The sequence below is a fragment of the Coregonus lavaretus genome, assembly GCF_964263955.1.
Source record: "Coregonus lavaretus genome assembly, chromosome: 36".
NCBI classification, from domain to species: Eukaryota; Metazoa; Chordata; class Actinopteri; order Salmoniformes; family Salmonidae; genus Coregonus; species Coregonus lavaretus.
Window position 1 is genome coordinate 3,160,927 of NC_140023.1, and position 26,838 is coordinate 3,187,764.

The 26,838-nt window shown below is 44.8% G+C and overlaps 1 protein-coding gene across 1 annotated transcript; it reads left to right on the forward strand.

The window, feature by feature from the left end:
- Positions 1-270: 270 nt before the first annotated feature.
- Positions 271-26,223, forward strand: LOC311110684 (nephrocystin-1-like). Its single transcript, XM_084153219.1, has 20 exons — positions 271-337; positions 466-530; positions 646-709; positions 862-992; positions 1,281-1,479; positions 1,585-1,686; positions 1,783-1,871; positions 2,095-2,131; positions 2,260-2,344; positions 3,832-3,926; positions 6,644-6,772; positions 6,967-7,041; positions 7,176-7,286; positions 7,490-7,572; positions 8,029-8,105; positions 8,251-8,353; positions 8,463-8,575; positions 24,959-25,032; positions 25,206-25,250; positions 25,546-26,223. Exons 1-20 carry the CDS (start codon positions 272-274, stop codon positions 25,801-25,803), a joined length of 2,001 nt encoding a protein of 666 aa, XP_084009345.1. The 5' UTR covers position 271; the 3' UTR covers positions 25,804-26,223.
- The last annotated feature ends 615 nt before the right edge of the window (positions 26,224-26,838 follow it).

A 26,838-nucleotide genomic window follows, 5' to 3' on the forward strand; every position in this document is an offset into this window, starting at 1 on the left:
ACACCATGAATACACGCCACTGCTACACACTACTCAACGTTGTTGTCTTCCAGTTCCAGTGCATAATTTAATTTCACACTTTTATTTTGAAATCAGTTACAGTGGCTATCGTACCTTTTTTTTTTTTGTGGGGGAACGGAAGTCGCTGCTTAGCGACCGCTGAAAGCGTCTGATAAGTGCGAACTTGCAGTTACTAGCGGCTTAATAAAAAAAAATATATAATATTTTAATTAGAAACAAACATTTATATATTATATATATATAGCTAGCTATGCCACCAAAAAGAAAAGGGCCTTTGCAAACAGTGCAAAGAGAGACGGATGATATCAAAAAACAGGTGAGCCTGCTAGCTTAGCTAATGTTAGCTAGCTAACTTGAATGCAATGCATGGTGGTTTTTCCTGTGTTGCTTGCAGTCATCCTAGGCTACGATCCATCACATGTGTGATCTATTTTACTTCCCTAGGTTGACAGTCTGATAAAAGATGCACGGCAGTCAGATGTGTCAGGGCGCACAGAGGCATATCAGAGGTAGCTAACCCCCTTCACTTATTCAAATCTGCTAAACGTTACTAGTTATAGCTAGCTAGCTGCTAACGTATGGATATTATAACTAGCTAACTTAAAACGTTGCCTTTTCTTCCAGCAGATGCATACATCTACAAAACCTAGTGGAGGAGACAACCAGGAAGCTCAAGAAGTTAACCAAGGTGTGTATATAAAGCATTTCTAAAGCTAGCTAGCTACATTATTTTCCCCCCATTCATTTTCATCGTTGTTTTGTCTTTCAAATGCTGCTCCATACTTTTGTTGTTTTAGCTAGCTACTTAGCTACACATTTTTCATTTGCTCCCCACTAAAGGCTGATGAGCCAGCCCCAGTGGGGAATTACGACCAGAGGAAGATGGAGGAGGAGAGCCGTCTGCGGGGGATTGAGGAGCAGCTGCTGGTCTTGGTCCTGGAGCTCTCTCCGCCTCAGAAACATGAGGGAGGGTGAGGAACATAGCAATGTTTCTTAATAAACACATTCAAGACTATGGTCCTTGTGTAATGTTGTGTACGTTCTGATCCATGACTTGTGAGGATTGTTTCTGTCTCCCAGTCCTCATATGTGAGCTGTAGGCCCTTGTACATGGCCCTTTGTTTCAACCAAAATACTTGCTTGGCTTCTGCTAGTGTGTGGAGGTTGCTATCTACCACTTAGCTATGTGTTAAATTAAGACAAGTTCTTGAAACTTCCAGTCTCCAAAGAGAAAGACCATCTGTCATTTTTTCCCCCAGGTCATCCCAAGCCCAGGAAGATGAAGAGGAGGAAGACAGTGAGGAAGACAGTGAGGAAGACGAGAGTGAAGATGAGAGTGTAGAAGATGAGGAAGATGTAGTCACAAAGACCACGGAACAAATCCCAGAGTCAGGCACTGCCACGTATATGGTTATCAGTGCCTTTAAAGGAGAGCAGGAGGGAGATCTTACCATTCAGGTGAAAATACTGCTCAGACAAATTCACTAGCAGACGAAGATCATATCCTGCCTGTTTGTCATAATGTAGTTAAACAGTGGTGATCTTTTTTGCTTATTGTTTCAGATGGGTGAGGTCCTGACAATTCTCAGTAAGAATGAGGATGGATGGTGGCTTGCTCAGGACTCAAAGGGCAATAAGGGACTAGTCCCCAAAACCTACTTGAAGGTACCATCAGTTTATCAATTATTTGATGTTGATTGCTGTAGTTCTAATTACAACAAAAATAATAAATGTTATGTATGTTGTGTTTTTATGTTTTAGAGATATTCAGACCAGGATGATGAGGATTATGAGGATGATGAAGCATCAGAGGATGAGGATGAGGAGATTGAGTCCAAAAGGATGCATAGGTGAGGCTCTCTTCATAACCACTAGATGGCAATGTTTACAAAGGCATCGCTCGAAGACTATCAATCCCTCAACAAAGTGATTATGAATCTTTCTGACTGCTAGTCAATCAAGTTTGTTGTTGTTGATCTATAATTGATAACACATACATTTGCAATGCTGATGATGATATTCTAGTGTTAGTTCCCAATGACTGTCACAGTGAATATCTTCTCCCATAAACAGCTCGAACCTGGACAGTGTGAGGAGAGCCATCACTGAGGTAAGATGAGCTAGTGGTGGATCAGTTCAACTAGATTCTAGAAAATCATCTACTACTTGTGTGTGTGTGTGTGTGTGTATGCACATGTACATTTGTGTGTGTCTATTCCTGTGTGAAATTCTTTTCAGATTGATGCTACTGATGTTCTGTCTGCCATGGGTGCCATCCCTGCTGGGTTTAGGTCATCCACCCTCTCTAAACTACTAGATGAAGGTAAGCCTCTGAGCTTAGATAAGCCTTGTCTCACAGAGGCATGACATTCTGCCGGAACAGAAAGACTCTCCTGATCAACAGAAAGTGCATGTAGATAGTTCTCCCGAATAATATTGAATAATGTATCATCAGCTTGTGTACTGTGGGCCAGATTGGATGTCATTGATAAAGAACAACTGCGTCATCTTTTAGTACCCAGTGTTCTGATGACCCATTATCTTCATCAAATACACACATTTACCCTAACCCTCTGGGCTACAGACACACACACACACGCGCGCACACACACACACACACACTCACAGCTAATATGTCACAGCAGGCATGCATGCACACAGACATAGACACTTTCTGCCATGTCGGTCACCCATCCCAGAGGCTGTATGCTTTTTATGCTCTGCATAATTCTTCAATAGTGGACAGGGTCACACCCAATGTTCCCTCTAGGCTGCGTGTGTGGGCAGCCGTGCACTTTCTCCAGGACTGCCGCACAGAAGAAATGCCAGGCAGCGCAGAGACGCAAGAGATTAAACTTCACTGAGTTCACCCCATTAATTTGCACTATATAGATCAATGTTTTTTCTGTGATTGAATCAACATTATATCGGCCCCTTTTCAATGCAACAAGCCAAAACAAATCTAACTTTGCAAGATTGAGCCTGTGATTTTGTTGTAGGCAGAGCCAGAGCACAAAGGAGTATAATTCTATTGGCGGTCTTTCAATCACCCACGAGTGAAAGCGCTTTTCAGATCAGAGTGCAGTGCCACGTGTTTGCACATTTGTTGATATTCTTTGCTAGTTAGCAAGTTATTAGCCCAGTTATAGATAAGTATAGGTCATCAATGGGGAGTTACTGCTTCGTTCAAGAGCACAAAACATGTAGGCTACATTTCAAGCTGTCTTTGAAAAGCCAGTCAGGTAAAAAGCTTATGTCTTAATTAAAAGGGAAGTGTTGTATTTTGAGACAGGCTTGAATATGCAAATACACCAATAGGCAGAGGGGTTGCCTACATTGTCTAATTCTCTGTATGGTAATAATAACTTTTATTTTGTAAAGTGGTTTCTTGCATCATACAACACAATACAATGCAATTTACGGTCACGTATTTGACCCATGGTGTTACACACCAAGTAAAAAATCATTAATTAATGTCAAGCCCTTCATAATGTAAAAAAAAAAGTTTTTAAAAGTCTCATGCAATGTAGGCCTGCATTGAACACCACATATAGGCTACTCATAGAAATCAAAAGCGATTTCAATGTGAAAATGTTATGGGATTTTCTCCATTGGTTTTGTTGGTAGGCTCAAATATCCACAATAGCCTATTGGCTACTGTCTAATACTGTAAGTGTACAGTCTCAGTGTTCACTGTAAATGCACGCCAGAAGTTGCACAGAAATTCTCACAATGTTGAAGTTTCTGCTCATAAGACCTAAAAATTGCTTGTATGTTTTCATAAGGGTGTGTGGCCTGTGTGTTTTACAGGGATCACCTACAGAAGAAGTCACTACATCCAGCCAGAGTTGAGCCAATCCAAACTGTCCTTCAAAGACCTCTTCCGGGACCCAGACACTGGAAAAGTAAGCATTTAGACTGAGATGACGTTAAAGTAGTTATGGCCAACTTGCAAAGGTCACATCACACAAATAGGTCTTCCTTTAGCATGGTGTCAGTTAGGGCTGAGGCGGCCATGACATTTTGTCAGCCGGTGATTGTCAAGCAAATAACTGCCGGTCTCATGGTAATTGACCGTTAATTAACATCAACACGTTTAGCATCTCCTGGCTTCCACCATAGCCTATAAGCCACTGATACAGACCGTAGGAACTTCTACATTTGAAAAAGTCTAATAAATCAATTTAATATAACCTACACCGTCACAATAAATCCATTATTTATTTTAGACCGGCCTAAAAAAACATGAGATAAAGAAAATGTAGTCTATTTCAGAAGAACAGAATAGCATACTCTGAGTTGTCCTTGTTAGGTCCTGATATGGCTACAGTGTGAGGAAAAAAGTATTTGATCCCCTGCTGATTTTGTACGTTTGCCCACTGACAAAGAAATGATCAGTCTATAATTTTAATGGTATGGTTATTTGAACAGATAGAGACAGAATAACAACAAAAAAATCCAGAAAAACGCATGTCAAAAATGTTATAAATTGATTTGCATTTTAATGAGGGAAATAAGTATTTGACCCCCTCTCAATCCGAAAGATTTCTGGCTCCCAGGTGTCTTTTATACAGGTAACGAGTTGAGATTAGGAGCACACTCTTAAAGGGAGTGCTCCTAATCTCAGCTTGTTACCTGTATAAATGACACCTGTCCACAGAAGCAATCAATCAATCAGATTCCAAACTCTCCACCATGGCCTAGACCAAAGAGCTCTCCAAAGATGTCAGGGACAAGATTGTAGACCTACACAAGGCTGGAATGGGCTACAAGACCATCGCCAAGCAGCTTGGTGAGAAGGTGACAACAGTTGGTGCGATTATTCACAAATGGAAGAAACACAAAATAACTGTCAATCTCCCTTGGCCTGGGGCTCCATGCAAGATCTCACCTCGTGGACTTGCAATGATCATGAGAACGGTGAGGAATCAGCCCAGAACTACACGGCAGGATCTTGTCAATGATCTCAAGGCAGCTGGGACCATAGTCAACAAGAAAACAATTGGTAACACACTATGCCGTGAAGGACTGAAATCCTGTAGCGCCTGCAAGGTCTCCCTGCTCAAGAAAGCACATATACAGGCCCGTCTGAAGTTTGCCAATGAACATCTGAATGATTCAGAGGAGAACTGGGTGAAAGGGTTGTGGTCAGATGAGACCAAAATCAAGCTCTTTGGCATCAGCTCAACTCGCCATGTTTGGAGGAGGAGGAATGCTGCCTATGACCCCAAGAACACCATCCCCACCGTCAAACGTGGAGGTGGAAACATTATGCTTTGGGGGTGTTTTTCTGCTAAAGGGACAGGACAACTTCACCGCATCAAAGGGACGATGGACGTGGCCATGTACCGTCATATCTTGCCAGGGCATTGAAAATGGGTCGTGGATGGGTATTCCAGCATGACAATGACCCCAAAAACACGGCCAAGGCAACAAAGGAGTGGCTCAAGAAGAAGCACATTAAGGTCCTGGAGTGGCCTAGCAAGTCTCCAGACTTTAATCCCATAGAAAATCTGAGGGAGCTGAAGGTTCGAGTTGCCAAACGTCAGGCTCGAAACCTTAATGACTTGGAGAAGATCTGCAAAGAGGAGTGGGACAAAATCGTTCCTGAGATGTGTGAAAACCTGGTGGCCAACTACAAGAAACGTCTGACCTCTGATTGCCAACAAGGGTTTTGCAGAGGGGTCAAATACTTATTTCCCTCTTTAAAATGCAAATCAATTTATAACATTTTTGACATGCGTTTTTCTGGATTTATTTTGTTGTTATTCTGTCTCTCACTGTTCAAATAAACCTACCATTAAAATTATAGACTGATCATGTCTTTGTCAGTGGGCAAACGTACAAAATCAGCAGGGGATCAAATACTTTTTTCCCTCACTGTACACACTTGCCATTTGCCACATAGAAGCTAAATATTTTTAGAATATAATTATAGGTAGCACTTCTTCTTTTATTCCAGGCTTTATCTAAATATTCCACAAACGGAAATACACAATGGACAAAAAAACATTTCAATTTCTCCTCATCGCTCAGCCACATAATAACAGGGTATATCGGGTGGGCTTTCTGAAATAGGAGCAAGTGTATATCGTGGTACAAAGGGCAATAGAGGATACTAATGACCATCAGCAGCATCTCCGCAACAGCCCTAGTTTTTAGAAGGTCAAGAGCTGTGCGTCCTCCGAAACACAACACAACCGAGCCGCACTGCTTCTTGACACAATGCCCACTTAACCCGGAATGAGTGTGGATCCCGCACCAATGTGTTGGAGGAAACACTGTACACCAGGCGACCATGTCAGCGTGCACTGCGCCCGCCACAGGAGTTACTAGTGCGCGATGGGACAAGAACATCCCTGCTGGCCAAACCCTCCCCTAACCTGGGTGACGCTGGGCCAATTGTGCGCTGCTCCATGGTCGCGGCCGGCTGCTTAGACCACTGCACCACTCGGGAGGCCCTCAGCTATTGTGTGTGTGTTGGTGACAATTGTTAATAGTGTGTGCTGTTTTGTTTGACTCAACCATTGTGAGTCAGGGCTTCATCTTTATTAGTTTGGTATAGGTTTGACTCTAGTGTGCATGTATTAGGAGTGCGAAGAAACCCTCTCGTCCCCCGTAGGTTCGTCAGAGGACAGCGAGGACGTCCCTCACTCTGACTCTGTGGAGCTGCAAGAGTATCCCCACCCCAGGGGTCGGAGTTCAAGTCCTCAGTCGGCACATCCGCCTCTGCGCCTTCGACGGCACTCAGGTGGGACACTTCTACACTGCCGTGCTCACCCATGATGCCTTTTTGACTGGATTGTGTCTTTCTACACTCTTCTCTTGCCCAACATTTGTTTCTTTCAACATACCTAGCTCTTTTTTTAATAATGTCAGTGTGGCTGTTGTGGATGTTGTGAGTGAGGGTCAATAGTTTCGTTGTTGACCGTCTTCTCTTTTTAGGTTCTTAGTAACATCCATACCATCCGAGCCACTTGCAATGCAAACAACGTCAAGACCTGGTCCTTTTCTCCCCGGGTACTGCATCATTTCGACATCACTGAACACTCAAGCTATTGAAATGGAGCAGAGCGTACCATGCTGTATAGTCTGAATGTATTTCTGTAAAGCTAATAGTTTAGTTTAAATGCTTGTTTGGTTTGGTTTAGCAGATGACTGGGAATCTACCCAGCCTTTTGGACAGGGACTGTTTTCTGAGGTGCAACTTGGACACTCCTGAGCTGGGAATATTATTTGAACTTGGCGTCACATACATCCGAAATGTAAGCATTTCTTATACCATTCCTGAGAAAGACTACTCAAGTCTACAGCAAAGTTGTCTCTTTCAGTGTGCTAGCCATGTCTGTAGACTAACCCCTCTAGCAATGTCCTATGGGGTAGCTGTTATTTCTCCAACAGTATCTATAACATGATTTTTGAGTGATTCTTGGTTTGCATTGATTTATATTGAGCTCTTGCTCTCCAGTCTACCGGTGAGAGAGGAGACCTGAGCTGTGGCTGGGCCTTCCTGAAGCTCTTTGATGCCAATGGAGCTCCTATCCCACACAGGTACTGTATTACTCCTTTGCTGGTCCGGAGCCAAAAAGACTCGCATTTCGATGTTGCCATCAACACAGATGCCCTAAGAGATATCATAATCTGATTTCATTGATCAGGTCATGTACTGTAGTGTACATGAGGGTGTTGTAGAACGTAGAACAGAAAGGTCATCTAGTCAGATTGGTGTTGCCCCTGTTTCACCTGTGTTGATGATCAGATACAGAGAACACCAGACTGCTTTTCCTACAGTAGTACAATACAGTATGTGTTTCAGTAGCTGTTTGTTAGTAATGAGGACTGCTCTCGGGCTGATGTTGTTCCGTCTCATTTCTCCCCAACACATCTGTCCCAAAGCCAAAAATGACTCGCAGCCCAGTATCGTCATCAACACATACAGTATGTCAGAAGAGATTTCATCGTCTGGGAGTGAATCTCATGCCTGTGTCTGTCTGTCTCTGTCTGTAGGACCTATGAATTGCTTGTGCATGGAGGCACACCGTATGAAAAGGACATAGAGGTAGATCCGTCTTTAACAAGAGGAGGTATGAACGCGCAAAAAGTGCATATTAATTACATGTTAATAAATGAAGTTGTATTGAATTGATAGAGGTCATTATTACTAATATTATGTTGAGAATGAGAGTTTCTGAGGTTCTCATCATCCATGTGATCTCTCTCTGGTCACAGCCACAGGAACAGGCATGTTCCAGCAGATGATGTTTTCCAGGAAACTCCCTAAACTCTTCCTCAAACTGAAATCGCCAAACGCTCGCACAAGGTCACAGCTGAGGTGAGTGTGGATTTTGGAATGGAAGCTACAGCACCTCTTGTCATGTTGGAGATCTCATAGTAGTTTGGATGTTCCTGTAGCTAGCTAACTCCTCTCCCTGCGTTGTCAGTGCTCTTCCAGACACTCTGGTGGGCAGTCTCTCCAGTATACACCTGCTGGTTCTACACAGACAACTACTGGCAGATGCTCTGCTAATGAACAGGGCTACCATGCAGAATGCAGGTAACACATGCAAGCACACTCCAACACATCCATGGACAGGATAATGGGTTGACTTCTGTTAGGTTCTGAAAAACAGAGTTAAAAACTCAAACGGATGACTAGAAAACGCTAAAACCAAGTTTATTAACCCACTGGGTCAAGCAGCTGAAAAGACAAAGACATGTTTACACAAGGACATATATGTATACCCTCTACTGGGCAGAGTCAACTCCTTGCACATCTAGATATTTCAAGTTAGAAGTTCGAATCCAACAGTCCCCCCTATTTAACAGTAACTCCATACTGTTCAAAATTATATAAACTTGGAAATTACTTATAAATGAACAAAAAAAATGAACATTAACAAAAAATTAAACATGATTAACATTCACAGTTGATTTGTCTATTTACACCTCCGAGACTTATGTCCTCTGATCTATAATCACACTATGCACACTCTGATTTCCATCTCTCGTCGGACAACTGATAATGACATTTCAGCTGGTGCTTTTGACTTCCTCCATTTCAGCTGGAGCTTTTGACTGTCTCCATTTCCTCCTTGGGGTTCCTAAGAGTGTGATTGCACAAGACTTGAAAAGCAAAAGAGACACAAAACATAACAGGTATTAATGATGCGTTAAGCTATGCATAATTATATATGCAAAGAAAAACCGAAGTTTGATAACATGACGATTCCCACTCTCTCTTCGCCTGACTATGCCTTCGGGATACTTTTCTGCTGGGTTCCACAAACATGCAGGCCCTAAAATACTTCATTTTTTTATTTTTTTATTTCACCTTTATTTAACCAGGTAGGCCAGTTGAGAACAAGTTCTCATTTACAACTGCGACCTGGCCAAGATAAAGCAAAGCAGTGTGATAAAAACAACAACATCACAGAGTTACACATGGGATAAACAAAACATACAGTCAATAATACAATATAAAATCTATATACAGTGTGTGCAAATGTAGTAAGTTATGGAGGTAAGGCAATAAATAGGCCATAGTGCAAAATAATTACAATTTAGTATTAACACTGGAATGATAGATGTGCAAATAGAGATACTGGGGTGCAAATGAGCAAAATAAATAACAATATGGGGATGAAGTAGTTGGGTGGGCTAATTACAGATTGGCTGTGTACAGGTGCAGTGATCGGTAAGCTGCTCTGACAACTGATGCTTAAAGTTAGTGAGGGAGATAAGTCTCCAGCTTCAGAGATTTTTGCAGTTTGTTCCAGTCATTAGCAGCAGAGAACTGGAAGGAATGGCAGCCAAAGGAGGTGTTGGCTTTGGGGATGACCAGTGAGATATACCTGCTGGAGCGCATACTACGGGTGGGTGTTGCTATGGTGACCAATGAGCTAAGATAAGGCAGGGATTTGCCTAGCAGAGATTTATAGACGACCTGGAGCCAGTGGGTTTGGCGACGAATATGTAGTGAGGGCCAGCCAACGAGAGCGTACAGGTCACAAGGGTGGGTAGTATATGGGGCTTTGGTGACAAAACGGATGGCAGTGTGATAGACTACATCCAATTTGCTGAGTAGAGTGTTGGAGGCTATTTTGTAAATGACATCGCCGAAGTCAAGGATCGGTAGGATAGTCAGTTTTACGAGGGCATGTTTGGCGGCATGAGTGAAGGAGGCTTTGTTGCGAAATAGGAAGCCGATTCTAGATTTAACTTTGGATTGGAGATGCTTAATGTGAGTCTGGAAGGAGAGTTTACGGTCTAACCAGACACCTAGGTATTTGTAGTTGTCCACATATTCTAAGTCAGACCCGCCGAGAGTAGTGATTCTAGTCGCGGGTGCAAGCAGCGTTCGATTGAAGAGCATGCATTTAGTTTGACTAGCGTTTAAGAGCAGTTGGAGGCTACGGAAGGAGTGTTGTATGACATTGAAGCTCGTTTGGAGGTTTGTTAACACAGTGTCCAATGAAGGGCCAGATGTATACAAAATGGTGTCGTCTTCGTATAGGTGGATCTGAGAGTCACCAGCAGCAAGAGCGACGTCATTGATATACACAGAAAATAGAGTCGGCCCGAGAATTGAACCCTGTAGCACCCCCATAGAGACTGCCAGAGGTCCAGACAACAGGCCCTCCGATTTGACACATTGAACTCTATCTGAGAAGTAGTTGGTGAACCAGGCGAGGCAGTCATTTGAGAAACCAAGGCTATTTAGTCTGCCAATAAGAATGCGGTGATTGACAGAGTCGATGAAGACGGCTGCACAGTACTGTCTATTATCGATCGCGGTTATAATATCGTTTAGGACCTTAAGCGTGGCTGATGCTTTCACCCAGTCTTCCCACGTTAAGCCACAGGTTAGAAAAAGTGTGATAACGCCATAATTTTCACTTCGCTCCCCATCTCCTTCTTCCTCCATGGCCACACGATATACAGCACCCAATGTCACAGGAAGGCCAAAAAGATCATCAAGGACATCAACCACCCGAGCTGCTGCCTGTTCACCCCACTCCTTTGTGAACACCCTCATTACAGTGTAAACTTTGGGTCCCAACGGTTGATACGCAGCCACCTTCTGACACCTTCCTGCTGGCGGTTAGGAATGAGGGAGAAATTAGTGCTGTTGGAAGAGTACCCAACCTTTCAAAACTCTGAGTCACATGTTTCTTAATCACACTCTACAGGAGATGTGATGCTATTATTACAGCGAACTTCCCTTCTGGTGAAGTGGCCTCCTGTATACAGGGATCTGTGGCTATTCTTTCAAGCGTTGTACCTTCTTTGATGAACCCCTCACTGAAAGTTGACAATAGTGTCTGAAATGACAACAATCAATCAATCATCAAATTTGATTTATAAAGCCCTTTTTACATCAGCAGATGTCACAAAGTGCTATACAGAAACCCAGCGTAAAACCCCAAACAGCAAGCAATGCAGATGTAGAAGCACGGTGGCTAGGAAAAACTCCCTAGAAAGGCAGAAACCTAGGAAGAAACCTAGAGAGGAACCAGGCTCTGAGGGGTGGCCATTGCCCTTCTGGATGTGCCGGGTGGAGATTATACAGTGGGGAAAAAAAGTATTTAGTCAGCCACCAATTGTGCAAGTTCTCCCACTTAAAAAGATGAGAGACGCCTGTAATTTTCATCATAGGTACACGTCAAGTATGACAGACAAAATGAGAAAACAAATCCAGAAAATCACATTAGTAGGATTTTTTATGAATTTATTTGCAAATTATGGTGGAAAATAAGTATTTGGTCACCTACAAACAAGCAAGATTTCTGGCTCTCACAGACCTGTAACTTCTTATTTAAGAGGCTCCTCTGTCCTCCACTCGTTACCTGTATTAATGGCACCTGTTTGAACTTGTTATCAGTATAAAAGACACCTGTCCACAACCTCAAACAGTCACACTCCAAACTCCACTATGGCCAAGACCAAAGAGCTGTCAAAGGACACCAGAAACAAAATTGTAGACCTGCACCAGGCTGGGAAGACTGAATCTGCAATAGGTAAGCAGCTTGGTTTGAAGAAATCAACTGTGGGAGCAATTATTAGGAAATGGAAGACATACAAGACCACTGATAATCTCCCTCGATCTGGGGCTCCACGCAAGATCTCACCCCGTGGGGTCAAAATGATCACAAGAACGGTGAGCAAAAATCCCAGAACCACACGGGGGGACCTAGTGAATGACCTGCAGAGAGCTAGGACCAAAGTAACAAAGCCTACCATCAGTAACACACTACGCCGCCAGGGACTCAAATCCTGCAGTGCCAGACGTGTCCCCCTGCTTAAGCCAGTACATGTCCAGGCCCGTCTGAAGTTTGCTAGAGTGCATTTGGATGATCCAAAAGAGGATTGGGAGAATGTCATATGGTCAGATGAAACCAAAATAGAACTTTTTGGTAAAAACTCAACTCGTCGTGTTTGGAGGACAAAGAATGCTGAGTTGCATCCAAAGAACACCATACCTACTGTGAAGCATGGGGGTGGAAACATCATGCTTTGGGGCTGTTTTTCTGCAAAGGGACCAGGACGACTGATCCGTGTAAAGGAAAGAATGAATGGGGCCATGTATCATGAGATTTTGAGTGAAAACCTCCTTCCATCAGCAAGGGCATTGAAGATGAAACGTGGCTGGGTCTTTTACAGTGTAGACCTCCAAAATCAACCTGATACCCCAAATAAACAGTTTAGGGCAATCCTAAATAAATGTACGGGTACAGTTGACCACCCCCCTCCTTCCCGGTACTCATCTTTTGGCGTATCTTCATTTTCTTCTTCAGATAGCGTTACAGTTCATCCTCCCAGGACACATATGTAACTCATGCCTGTCAAAGTGGATGGCCCTTGATAATGTCCCGATTTCAATATCTGGGGGATAATCCGATTTTCCCAAGCACACAAATCTCTCACCTGAGCCGCCATCACCATTCTGTACAGACCATTCTGTCTGGTCCATTTTCCCACCAGTGCACCAGCAGCAGGAGAGGAGTGTGAACATAATCTCTCTCCATGCTCACTCCACATGCACGGTCTCAGGACTCATGCCGTGCTTCTGCTGCTTGTACTCAGGTTGCTGGCTCGGACTCAGGTCACAGGTAGGAGTGGTGAAAGACAGGGCCGTAGTGAACACCATTTCCGCCATTACTTCAGCCGGTTGCGGGGGAGGGGGGGGGGTGAGGGTGAGCTCACACTGTTCTCGTTGTATTATTCCCTCCATGCATATAGATACCATCGGTAATCACTATCGCCACAACTTCGAGAAAGGACAGACCAAAACAACAGTTTAAGGCATACCCAGTTTACAACCAAATTAAAAACACCCCACACAGTAAATCAAACACAGTATTAACACCACTAACAAATATTCATAACCGGTGGGTTGTGTGTGCTGGTGTGTGTGGTAAAATGTAGGGCAAAAACAAACAAATGGCCAGGCCTTACTTATCTGGGAGCTCCCTTTACGGTCGGATCCGGATACCTTTATACTTTATAAAACTGCAGAATTTGCACATCTAGACAGCCAATACATCTATGTTGCTAGGCAGGAACTTAAGTGGTTCCTCTCATTGGTGTAGTCATGGCCCTGCCTCCTATGTGTGTATGTCATAGGAATGTTCCTTCTTCGTTCATCTGACCTGACCTCAGCCCACATTCCTCACTCCTCCCTAATCCACAGCTAGACAACCTTATCAGTGACTGAAACCAGACCGTTGCCCTTCTCCTCTCCATTGTCACGTTCGTCGTATTGAACAGACCAAGGCGCAGTGTGATGAACGAACATGTTTAACTTTATTATCTTTAGTGATAATAGAACACAATCAACAAAACAAGAAACGACTCGTGAAGTCCACGGTAACAATGACCGAACACGGAACAAGAACCCACAAACACAAAGGGAAAATAGACAGTATAAATATGGCTCCCAATCAGAGACAACCAACGACAGCTGACACTCGTTGCCTCTGATTGGGAGTCACTCTAGCCAACATAGAAATAAACACAACAGAATTACCAACATAGAAATAAACACATAGAATGAACACACCCTGGCTCAACATATAGAGTCCCAGAGCCAGGGTGTGACAGGACCCCCCCCCCTAAAGGCGCGGACTGCGACCGCGCCTCAACCTGAACAAAACAGGGGAGGGCTGGGCGGGCATACCTCCTCGGCGGCGGTTCTGGCTCCGGCCTTGACCACCACCCTCCAATAAACCCCCCATAGCGCCCCTGGTCCAGTCTGGCCCCGCCGGCTGGAGCTGAACTGGACTTAGCAGGAGCGGTTAGCTTCAGCTCCATAGTGGAGCAGTTGACCGGTACCTTACCAGGCACCGGTGACCCAGGCACGGGTTGTGCTGGACTGACGACGCGCACCCCTGGCTTGGTGCGTGGAGGAGGAACGGGCCTTACCAGGCTGACGACGCGCACCCCTGGCTTGGTGCGTGGAGGAGGAACGGGCCTTACCAGGCTGACGACTCGCACCCCTGGCTTAGTGCGTGGAGGAGGAACGGGCCTTACCAGGCTGACGACTCGCACCCCTGGCTTAGTGCGTGGAGGAGGAACGGGCCTTACCAGGCTGACGACTCGCACCCCTGGCTTGGTGCGTGGAGGAGGGACGGGCCTTACCAGGCTGACGTCTCGCACCCCTGGCTTAGTGCGAGTAGCAGGAACAGGCCTTACCAGGCTGACGTCTCGCACCCCTGGCTTAGTGCGAGTAGCAGGAACAGGCCGGGCCGGGCTGGCGACGCGCACCGTAGACTTGGTGCGAGTGGCAGGAACAGGCCGGGCCGGGCTGGCGACGCGCACCGTAGACTTGGTGCGAGTGGCAGGAACAGGCCGGGCCGGGCTGGTGACGCGCACCGTAGACTTGGTGCGAGTGGCAGGAACAGGCCGGGCCGGGCTGGCGACACGCACCGTAGACTTGGTGCGAGTGGCAGGAACAGGCCGGGCCGGGCTGGCGACGCGCACCGTAGACTTGGTGCGAGTGGCAGGAACAGGCCGGGCCGGGCTGGCGACGCGCACCGTAGACTTGGTGCGAGTGGCAGGAACAGGCCGGGCCGGGCTGGCGACGCGCACCGTAGACTTGGTGCGAGTGGCAGGAACAGGCCGGGCCGGGCTGGCGACGCGCACCGTAGACTTGGTGCGAGTGGCAGGAACAGGCCGGGCCGGGCTGGCGACGCACACCGTAGGCTTGGTGCGTGGAGCAGGGACAGGCGGGACTGGGCTGGCGACGCACACCGTAGGCTTGGTGCGTAGAGCAGGGACAGGCCGGACTGGGCTGGCGACGCACACCGTAGGCTTGGTGCGTAGAGCAGGGACAGACCGGGCTGGGCTGGCGACGCACTCCGTAGGCTTGGTGCGTGGAGCAGGGACAGGCCGAACCGGGCTGTGGAGACGGATAGGAGACCTGGAGTGAAGAGCGGCCACAACCCGTCCTGGCTGAATGCCTACCCTCACACACTCTGTGTGAGGCATCCGCACAGGACGTACAGGGCGGTGTATCCGTAACCTGGTGGCCTTCTGAATCCGCCCCTTTTTTGCCTCCGTCAGCCCCGTCGTCCATGCCGTGTGCCCCCCCCTAAAAATGTTCTGGGGTTGCCTCTCGCCTGTCCGACGTTGACCCGTTTGGCGCCGCTGCTCCTCTCTACGGCGCGCCTCCACCGTCTCTTCTCCCGGCGCTTCCTCCCATGTCCAGCCCAAGAGCTGCCCCTGGACACGCTGCTTGGTCGTTGCATGGTGGGTCCTTCTGTCACGTTCGTCGTATTGAACAGACCAAGGCGCAGCGTGATGAACGAACATGTTTAACTTTATTATCTTTAGTGATAATAGAACACAATCAACAAAACAAGAAACGACTCGTGAAGTCCACGGTAACAATGACCGAACACGGAACAAGAACCCACAAACACAAAGGGAAAATAGACAGTATAAATATGGCTCCCAATCAGAGACAACCAACGACAGCTGACACTCGTTGCCTCTGATTGGGAGTCACTCTAGCCAACATAGAAATAAACACAACAGAATTACCAACATAGAAATAAACACATAGAATGAACACACCCTGGCTCAACATATAGAGTCCCAGAGCCAGGGTGTGACATCCATAGGATACATGAGACTTAACCCTAACATGTTCTGACAGAATGTAAACTTTCTGCACTCCCCTTTCTCACTCAGTAGATTTCCATTCACTCAGTTCTAATAGTGTAAGATATTTGAAGTTAGAAGTTTGAATCCAACACTACATATTATATGTTGGATACAGCATCCCCACCATTGATCAGGTCACATAGTAGTCTACATGATGGTGTCTTCCACATAGAACAGAGTCCGGTTTCCCGATAGCGATGGAATTTTGGCTTATGAGTGTTTTTAACAATGCATCGTTCCTATAATGGCCGAAGATAAACACCACGCAGAGAGAACATCCAATACGTGTGTTGTTGGAGCACTTGTCGATACTGAGAGGATCGAAAGAAAGGCAGCGCTGCTCCTGGATCAGCTTTCTCCATTCAAATTTTACCTCAACATTAGAATTATTCCACAATACTGATGATGGATCAGCATCTAGAGATCAGCAGCAGCTGTAAGCGGCGGTCGTGTCGCAAAACTAAGGCCGTTGCTGAAATAAAGACGGTTCTCCTAGTTATTTTTCGATGATCTCATTTTGCTCTTTTGTAGCTTTGGCAGCTATGTGTGTGTGTTTTCTATACCTGTTCACTCATTTTACATTTACATTTTAGTCATTTAGCAGACGCTCTCATCCAGAGCGACTTACAGTTAGTGAGTGCATACATTATTTTTTTCATACTGGGAATCGAACCCACAACCCTGGCGTTGCAAACGCCATGCTCTACCAACTGAGCTACATCCCTGCCGGCCATTCCCTCCCCTACCCTGGACGACGCCGGGCCAATTGTGCGCCGCCCCATGGGACTCCCAGTCACGGCCGGCTACGACAGAGCCTGGATTCGAACCAGGATCTCTAGTGGCGCAGCTAGCACTGCGATGCAGCGCCTTAGCCTTAGACCACTGCGCCACTTCCTGTAGGCTTTACAGATGCTCCCCTCCCCTTGGTTGCAACCCTTCTAATTTAGTGTACCCTGCACGCCCAACCCATGTGGAATTCCTGGTCTCAGCACCGATCTGCGGTCAAGAACGCCGAGTTCATCTCAGCCTATGCCTCCCTTCAGTCCCTTGACTTTTTGGCCCTGACGGAGACATGGGTCACCCCAGAGAACCCTGCTACTCCAGCTGCTCTTTCTTCATCTGACTACGTTTTCTCTCATAGTCCAAGAGCATCTGGTCATCGCGGTGGTGGCACAGGGCTACTCATTTCTCCTCAATTGAGATTTTATATTTTCTCCCTAACTCACCTGTCCATCTCCTCATTTGAATACCGTCACTTGTCCACTCAAGCTTAACATTGTTGTCATCTACCGCCCACCAGGTGCTCTTAGAGAGCTCCTCAATGAGCTTGACACCTTGATAAGCTAATTTCCTGACAATGGCTCACCGCTCTTTGTACTTTGCGACTTCAACCTCCCGACGTCTGCCTTCGTTTAATTTCTTTCCAACTCTCTTTCCCCTCTTTGCCTCTTTTAACCTCACCCTTTCCCAATCCCCTCCAACTCACAAGGCAGGAAATACGCTTGACCTCATCTTTACTAGAGGCTGTTCACCTACTAATCTCACTGCAACCCCCCTCCAGGACTATGATCACTACTTTGTTTCCTTTTCTGTCTCCCTCTCCTCCAACCCTAGCCACTCAGCCCCTACCCAGATGGTAATGTGCCGTCACAGTCTTCACTATCTCTCTCCTCTTCTATCCTATCCTCTCTCCCTTCTGCTAAATCCTTCTCCCTCCTGTCTCCTGGTTCTGCCTCTTCAACCCTAGTCGCATCCTATGACTCGCACTGTCCCCTTTCCTCTGAGCCGGCTCGGGCACTGCCCGCTCAAAGACCTCTCCATCAGGGTTGACAACTCCACGTTGTCCCCGTCCCAGAGTAAATATTTCCACAGCACCCCCCTCGCTCCCTCTTCCCCTGTACTTACTATGACTGTGATATGTGGTTGTCCCACTTAGCTATCTTAAGATGAATGCACTAACTGTAAATCGCTCTGCATATGAGTGTCTGCTAAATGACTCAAATGTAAAATGTAAATATTACCACCTAAATGGCTGCTTATCCTAATGGTTACCCAATAATAATGCATTAAATCACAGATTGCACATCATTGCACACTCATCACTAAGCTAAGGACCCTGGGACTGAACACCTCCCTCTGTAGCTGGATCCTGGACTTCCTGACAGGCCGCCCCCAGGTGATGAGGGTAGGCAACAACACCTCCGCCAAGTTGACCCTCAACACAGGGGCCCCTCAGGGGTGCGTGCTCAGTCCCCTCCTGTACTCTCTGTTCACCCACGACTGCGTGGCCGCGCACGATGCCAACACCATCATTAAGTTTGCCAATGACACGACGGTGGTAGACCTGATCACCAACAACGATGAGACAGCCTATAGGGAGGAGGTCAGAGGCCTGGCATTGTGGTGCCAGGACAACAACCTTTCCCTCAGCGTGAGCAAGACAAATGGAGCTTATCATGGACTACAGGAAACGGAGGGCTGAACACGCCCCCATTCACATCGACGGAGCTGTAGTGGAGCGGGTTGAGAGATTCAAGTTCCTCCTCACTAACGACCTATCATGGTCCAAAAACACGACAACGCCTCTTCCCCCTCAGGAGGCTGAAAAGATTTGTCATGAGCCCTCAGGTCCTCAAAAAGTTATACAGCTGCACCATTGAGAGCATCTTGACTGGTTGCATCACCGCTTGGTATGGCAACTGCTCTGCATCCGAACGCAAGGCGCTACAGAGGGTAGTGCGTACGGCCAAGTACATCACTGGGGCTGAACTCCCTGCCGTCTAGAGAGAGAGAGGGAGCGAGAGAGAGCTAGCTATATTTCGTAGTATATATATTTTTCACTTTCACTTACTTAGCTAGCATCGAATGCAGCTAGCTAGTTTGGCTTACCCAAACACCCGGCTCAAACAGAGAGGGTTGCTATGTTAGCTAGCTGACTATGGCTATCCAATACTGGAACTTTTCCAAGTCAAGGTAAGCTTTTGGTTTTATTAGTCTATTGTCACCGGGGCCCACCGGTGTATCTGCTAAACTGCTTGCTGCTGACTGTACGCTGTACTGCAGTGGTTCCCAACCTTTTTCGGTTATTGTACCACCAACGGAATTACCCCGAGTACTCCGAGGAGTCCTAGTACTTCTGGTTAGGAACCACTGCCGTACTGCATGATTGAAGCAGGTTTAGTAACGCGTTAGTGTCGTAGAAATATTTGACTCAAAAGTAGTCAACTCAAAAATATCTCTCAAGAAACTGGAGCCTGTGAATCCAAAAATTAGACTTTTATTATCTAATAACAAAAGCCGAGCAGTTCCATGGAACTGGCTCAAAGATTGGCTCAAAGATCTCATTTTATACAAATACAAGTGCATAGTCATGTTTACATAGCATATACAGCTACTTCCCTTAAGATAACTGATTAACATCTTTAACTGCCACGCCACCATTATCTTTCGAAGTCCAATAACACATGTTGTTTACTCTTACAAGGGCTACATGCGCTTTCCAATTGAAGCCTCTTTCCCTTATCTCTTTATATTGGTGGCGTGACTCAGACACTTTCTTAAAAATAATATACATACATTGATTAAAGCATGGTTACACACTGTATTGGCTAAATTCCTTATTTAAACATGCATCTGGATTATATAATGTCAATCATGTTTACTATATTTTACTTTTGACATTTCCCAACATTTGCCTTAATGATACATAAAATATTACCATATTAGTTATAGTAGCTATGTTGACTATGACCTGACAACAATGTAGGCTGTGTGTAGCGGTTATGATATGTTTTTTTAGATGGTCACAGACAGCTGATGTATTGTACACTGAAGTCCACAAGCGAAGGGAAAAGATGAGAGGACAGCACATAGATAGATGCGAGAAGGAATGATATATACAACAAGCTGTTTGTATGTGGCTGCTATGAAAGTGAACTGTGTTTGCGTGTGATCAGGAGTGTATTCATTATGCCGATTCTGTTGAAAAACGTTTCTTAAACAAAAGCAAACGGAACGAAACAGGGATAAACATACCTGAATTTGTCCAATAGAAACTCTTGTGTGAAACTGTTGGACTAATGATTACACCCTAGATCAGCAAGATGCAGGCAAGAGTGTGCAACGCGGTATTGAATGTGTCACTGTCTGTCACCTTGATTACTCAAAATTCTCTCGACCTTTGCACCTACGTTGTAAACTTTCATTCATAGGCTAGGTTGTAGCAACCTCATAATGGGTACGTGGAAAATTTGAGTATCATGTAGTAGCCTAAACCTATCAATGTTACATTGAGCTGGGTGAATGGAATATGAATGACATTCATCCAACATGCTGTAATAGAAATAAGGCCATGTTGATCAAAAAATGTTTTATCATCCTCCCTCATCTTAAACGGCACCGACTGCCACTGATACACACACTACATATTTCCATTTTTTATTATTAGTAAATGTGTCATTATGTGGTATTGTGGGTAGATTGATGAGAAGAAAAACATTTATTTAATCCATTTTAGAATAAGGCTGTATAGTTTTTTATTTATTTATCAAATATTTGTCTTTTTAACTCTGCAATGTTAGGATTGGGCTCATAAGCATATCACTGTAAAGTCTACACCTGTTCTATTCGGCACATGTGACCAATAAAATTGGATTTGATTTGAGTCTTTTTGGGTAATTCTCTTAAGACCTTTCCACACCTGGATTGTACAATATTTGCCCATTATTCTTTTTTTAATTTTTCAAGCTCTGTCAGTTGATTGTTGATCATTGCTAGACAGCCATTTTCAAGTCTTGCCATAGATTTTTAAGTCAAAACTGTAACTAGGCCACTCAGGAACATTCAATGTCATCTTGGTAAGCAACGCCAGTGTAGAAGTGCCTTGTTGCAAACAGGATGCATATTTTGGAATCTTTGAATTATGTACAGGTTTCCTTCTTTTCACTGTCATTTAGGTTAGTATTGTGGAGTAACTACAATGTTGTTCATCCATCCTCAGTTTTCTCATATCACAACCATTCAACTCTGTAACTCTTTTAAAGTCACCATTGGCCTCATGGTGAAATCCCTGAGCAGTTTCCTTCCTCTCTGGCAACTGAGTTAGGAAGGACGCCTTTATCTTTGTAGTGACTGGGTGTATTGATACACTATCCAAAGGCCTAATTGATAACTTCACCATGCTCAAAGGGATATTCAATGTCTGCTCTTTTTATTTTTACACATCTACCAATCGGTGCCCGTCTTTGCAAGGCATTGAAAAACCACCCTGTTCTTTGTGGTTGAATCTGTGCTTGAAATGTACTACCCAATGGAGGGACCTTACAGATAATTGTATGTGTGGGGTACAGAGATGGGGTAGTCATTAAAAAAATAATGTTAACCACTATTATTGAAGACGTAATGAGTCCATGCAACTTATTATGCGATTTGTTAAGCACATTTTTACTCCTGAACTTATTTAGGCTAACAAAGGGGTTGAACACTTATTGACTCAAGACATTTCAGCTTAAATCTTTGTATTAATTTTGAAAAATGTCTACAAACAGAATTCCACTTTGACATTATGGGGTATTGTGTGTAGATCAGTGACACAAAATCTCAATTTAATCCATTTTAGATTCAGGCTGTTACACAACAAAATGTGGAAAAAGTAAAGGTGTGAATACTTTCTGAAGGCACTGTATTGGCCCATGTAGCCTATTTATGTTTTACTGCAGTCATCTTTCGATTTTCATTTGAAGCATTTTTTTATCCTTCACTTGTTGGTAACAATTGCAAAGACATTGGCAACATTTGTTTGTAGTCAACTTTGTTCTCAAGTTATCAGTGGTTACAGAGAGACAGATAAACATCTTGATTCTACACTGAGTGTACAAAACATTAGGAACTCTTTCCATGACATAGACTGACCAGGTGAATCCAGGTGACAGCTATGATCCCTTATTGATGTCACCTGTTAAATCCACTTCAATCAAATCAAATTGTATTGGTCACTACACATATTTAGCAGATGTTATTGCGGGTGTAACTAAATGCTTGTGTTCCTAGCTCCAACAGTGCAGTAGTATCTAAAAATTCACAACAATACATACAAATCTAAAAGTAAAAGAATGGAATTAAGAAATATGTAAATATTAGGATAAGCAATGTCAGAGTGGCATTGACTAGAATACAGAAGAATACAGTATATACATATGAAATGAGTAAAACAGTATGCAAACATTATTAAAGTGACCAGTGTTCCATTATTAAAGTGACCAGTGATCCATGTCTATGTACATAGGGCAGCAGCCTCTAAGGTGCAGGGATGAGTAACTGGGTGGTAGCCAGCTAGTGACAGTGACTAAGTTCAAGGCAGGGTACTGGGTGGAGGCAGACCGGTTAAAGAAGGAATTTTAAGCCTTGAGATAATTGAGACATGGATTGTTTATGTGTGCCATTCAGAGGGTGAATGGGCAAGACAAAGGATTTATGTGCCTTTGAATGGGATGTGGTGCCAGGCACACCGGTTTGAGTGTGTCAAGAACTGCAACACTGCTGGGTTTTTTCACGTTCAACAGTTTCCCGTGTGTATCAAGAATGGTGCTCCACCCAAAGGGTATCCAGCTAACTTGACACAACTGTGTGAAGCATTGAAGTCAACATGGGCCAGCATCCCTGTTGAACGCTTTCAACACCTTGTAGAGTCCATGCCCCGACAAATTGAGGCTGTTCTGTGGGCAAAAAGGGGTGCAACTCAATATCAGCTAAGTGTTCCTAATGTTTTGTACACTCAGTGTATGTTTAGCTGAGATCTTCTGTGTATAAAGTGACACGGAAGGGCAAAAAAGAATCTATCGATTCACTTAGTTGTTCTACGAGTGGTCTGAGGCAGTTGGTAAATAACAAGCGTTTTCAAGTGCAACTTTAGTAACGATGGTTTTGGGAAACAGCTCAGAGATTTAACGATGCTCCTATGAAGGTTCTAATGATGAACTTACAGTGAGGGAAAAAAGTATTTGATCCCCTGCTGATTTTGTACGTTTGCCCACTGACAAAGAAATGAACAGTCTATAATTTTAATGGTAGGTTTATTTGAACAGTGAGAGACAGAATAACAACAAAATAATCCAGAAAAACGCATGTCAAAAATGTTATAAATTGATTTGCATTTTAATGAGGGAAATAAGTATTTGACCCCCTCTCAATCAGAAAGATTTCTGGCTCCCAGGTGTCTTTTATACAGGTAACGAGCTGAGATTAGGAGCACACTCTTAAAGGGAGTGCTCCTAATGTCAGCTTGTTACCTGTATAAAAGACACCTGTCCACAGAAGCAATCAATCAATCAGATTCCAAACTCTCCACCATGGCCAAGACCACAGAGCTCTCCAAGGATGTCAGGGACAAGATTGTAGACCTACACAAGGCTGGAATGGGCTACAAGACCATCGCCAAGCAGCTTGGTGAGAAGGTGACAACAGTTGGTGTGATTATTCGCAAATGGAAGAAACACAAAAGAACTGTCAATCTCCCTCGGCCTGGGGCTCCATGCAAGATCTCACCTCGTGGAGTTGCAATGATCATGAGAACGGTGAGGAATCAGCCCAGAACTACACGGGAGGATCTTGTCAATGATCTCAAGGCAGCTGGGACCATAGTCACCAAGAAAACAATTGGTAACACACTACGCCATGAAGGACTGAAATCCTGCAGCACCCGCAAGGTCCCCCTGCTCAAGAAAGCACATATACAGGGCTGTCTGAAGTTTGCCAATGAACATCTGAATGATTCAGAGGAGAACTGGGTGAAAGTGTTGTGGTCAGATGAGACCAAAATCGAGCTCTTTGGCATCAACTCAACTCGCTGTGTTTGGAGGAGGAGGAATGCTCCCTATGACCCGAAGAACACCATCCCCACTGTCGAACATGGAGGTGGAAACATTATGCTTTGGGGGTGTTTTCTGCTAAGGGGACAGGACAACTTCACTGCATCAAAGGGACGATGGACGGGGCCATGTACCGTCAAATCTTGGGTGAGAACCTCCTTCCCTCAGCCAGGGCATTGAAAATGGGTCGTGGATGGGTATTCCAGCATGACAATGACCCAAAACACACGGCCAAGGCAACAAAGGAGTGGCTCAAGAAGAAGCACATTAAGGTCCTGGAGTGGCCTAGCCAGTCTCCAGACCTTAATCCCATAGACAATCTGTGGAGGGAGCTGAAGGCTCGAGTTGCCAAACGTCAGCCTCGAAACCTTAATGACTTGGAGAAGATCTGCAAAGAGGAGTGGAACAAAATCCCTCCTGAGATGTGTGCAAACCTGGTGGCCAACTACAAGAAACGTCTGACCTCTGTGATTGCCAACAAGGGTTTTGCAGATGGGTCAAATACTTATTTCCCTCATTAAAATGCAAATCAATTTATAATATTTTTGACATGCGTTTTTCTGGATTTCTTTTGTTGTTATTCTGTCTCTCACTGTTCAAATAAACCTACCATTAAAATTATAGACTGATCATGTCTTTGTCAGTGGGCAAACGTACAAAATCAGCAGGGGATCAAATATTTTTTTCCCTCACTGTAGCCTTAAGATGCTTTTGGGAAACCGGGCCCAGGAAGGTCATCTAGTCAGATTGGTGTTGTCCTTGTTTCACCTGTGTTGATGATCAGATACAGAGAACACCAAACTGCTTTTCCTACAGTAGTACAGTACAGTATGTGTTGCAGTAGCTGTTTGTCACCAATGAGGAATGCTCTCAGGCCGATGCCATTCCGTCTCATTTCTCCCCAACAGATCTGATCTGTAGTCCTCTGCTGGCCACCTTCCCAGAGATCATGGACCAAACGGACCTGCTGGATGCCCTGAGGGTAAATTCCGTAGCCGGATCGAGGCTAGCTCATCTCACCACACCCTGAAAACCCAATGCAATTCATCTGCTGTTTTCAGGAAGCAGTGGGCTCTTTTATAGACTGATGGCTAGCTACAGTGTATTTACTAATATGTTGCAACATCCCCCTGACTGAATTGTTTGTCTGTTCAGAAGTCTTGGTTGGAGGCTGAGAGCAATATGAAGAGATCTGAAAAGGTAAGCAAATCCTTAGAGCAGAACGCACAATACAAAAGATACCTAGGTTTTCCTCTTTTGTTTGTGACAAACTTTCACAACATTCAGACACAGATTAAGCCTAGTCCTGGACTGTAGCATTTTTTATTGGGATTCTCCATTTAAAGTGCTTTTTAGTGTGCAGGAATCCGGCCCTTATATATTTTTGTAGTGAATTGTGAAGCAATTTTTTGTGGCACTGCTGAAGTGGCTTGTTCTGTGGGTATGTGTTTTGTGTGATGGTGGTTTTACGTGTGTGTGTGTGTGTGTTTTTCAGAGGGACCTACCCCTGCTTAAGAGGATGTTTGTGAGGGTGTACATGGACAACATATATCCTCTCCTCTACTCGGCTGACCTGCCCCCTCCTCGCTGGGCTGATGAGATGGTGGAGAACCAGCGGGCACGAGTCATCTTCACCAGCCTACAGACCACCAGTACCCAGGAACCCTTCCACACACACACAGACAGCCCCCCTCGCCACCAAGCCTTCGACATCTCACAGCTCACCTTTGACCTCCTCTGCATGGCCCAATAGCAACTGCATCAACCCTTCTGTTTCCAGAGTTATTTATTAGAAATTATAAACTGGGTGGTTCGAGCCCTGAATGCTGATTAGCTGACAGCTGTGGTATATCAGACCGTATACCATGGGTAAGACAGAACCGTTGGTAACCAGTTTATAATAGCAATAAGGAACCTCAGGGGTTTGTGGTATATGGCCAATATACCACGGCTAATGGCTGTATACAGGCACTCCATGTTGCGTCATGCATAAGAACAGCCCTTAGCCGTGGTATGTTGGCCATATACCACGCCCCCTCTGGCCTTATTGCTTAATTATATGTCACTATTTTGTTTTTGTATTTTTCTATATTTATAATAAACTACTTGAGGCAATGACATTGCTCATCACCCTTTTTAATTTTTTACTCAGATGTTTAAAATACAGTCACAGAAAGAAACAGGGCTTTGTGTAGAGTGCATTATTGCCAAACATCCACTAGGGAGTGATGGCGTTTACACACACACACCTTCACTCTTATGAAACTCTACAATAACCAATGTACTGTATGGAAGGTGTCAGAGCCTGAGATTAAAATAAAAAATAAATAAATTGGTCATTTAGCAGACGCTCTTATCCAGAGCGACTTACAGGAGCAATTAGGGTTAAGTGCCTTGCTCAAGTGCACATCGACAGATTTTTCACCTAGTCGGCTCGGGGATTAGAACCAGCGACCTTTCGGTTACTGGCACAACGCTCTTACCCACTAAGCTACCTGCCGCCCACCAGCTACCAGATTAGACACGACAGGCTGTGATATTCACTGTCATTGATATGGTTAGGTAAATAGTTGGCTCCAAGAAAAGGAAAAACATTTCCCATTGTGCAGTTGCTCTGGAATGTGTGGTTATAACTGATACAACACATTTCCCATAAGGCATTATGAACAGTTTCATTATGTGGGTGTGGTTATAAGGTTTGGATTTTTTTCTTTCCGTGGGAAATTTAGGCTCACAGCCTAACCCTTTGCCTTGCCTAGCTGAGTAAGAGGTCATTACGACAGCCACA

What these genes read in the sequence shown, in the direction of transcription:
- LOC311110684 (XM_084153219.1), top strand. Translation starts at nt 272, where the DNA reads ATGCCACCAAAAAGAAAAGGGCCTTTGCAAACAGTGCAAAGAGAGACG. An exon ending in TGAGGAGAGCCATCACTGAG is followed by an intron (nt 2,132 to 2,259) that starts GTAAGATGAGCT and finishes AATTCTTTTCAG; the next exon opens with ATTGATGCTACTGATGTTCT. An exon ending in CCTGGTCCTTTTCTCCCCGG is followed by an intron (nt 7,042 to 7,175) that starts GTACTGCATCAT and finishes TTGGTTTAGCAG; the next exon opens with ATGACTGGGAATCTACCCAG.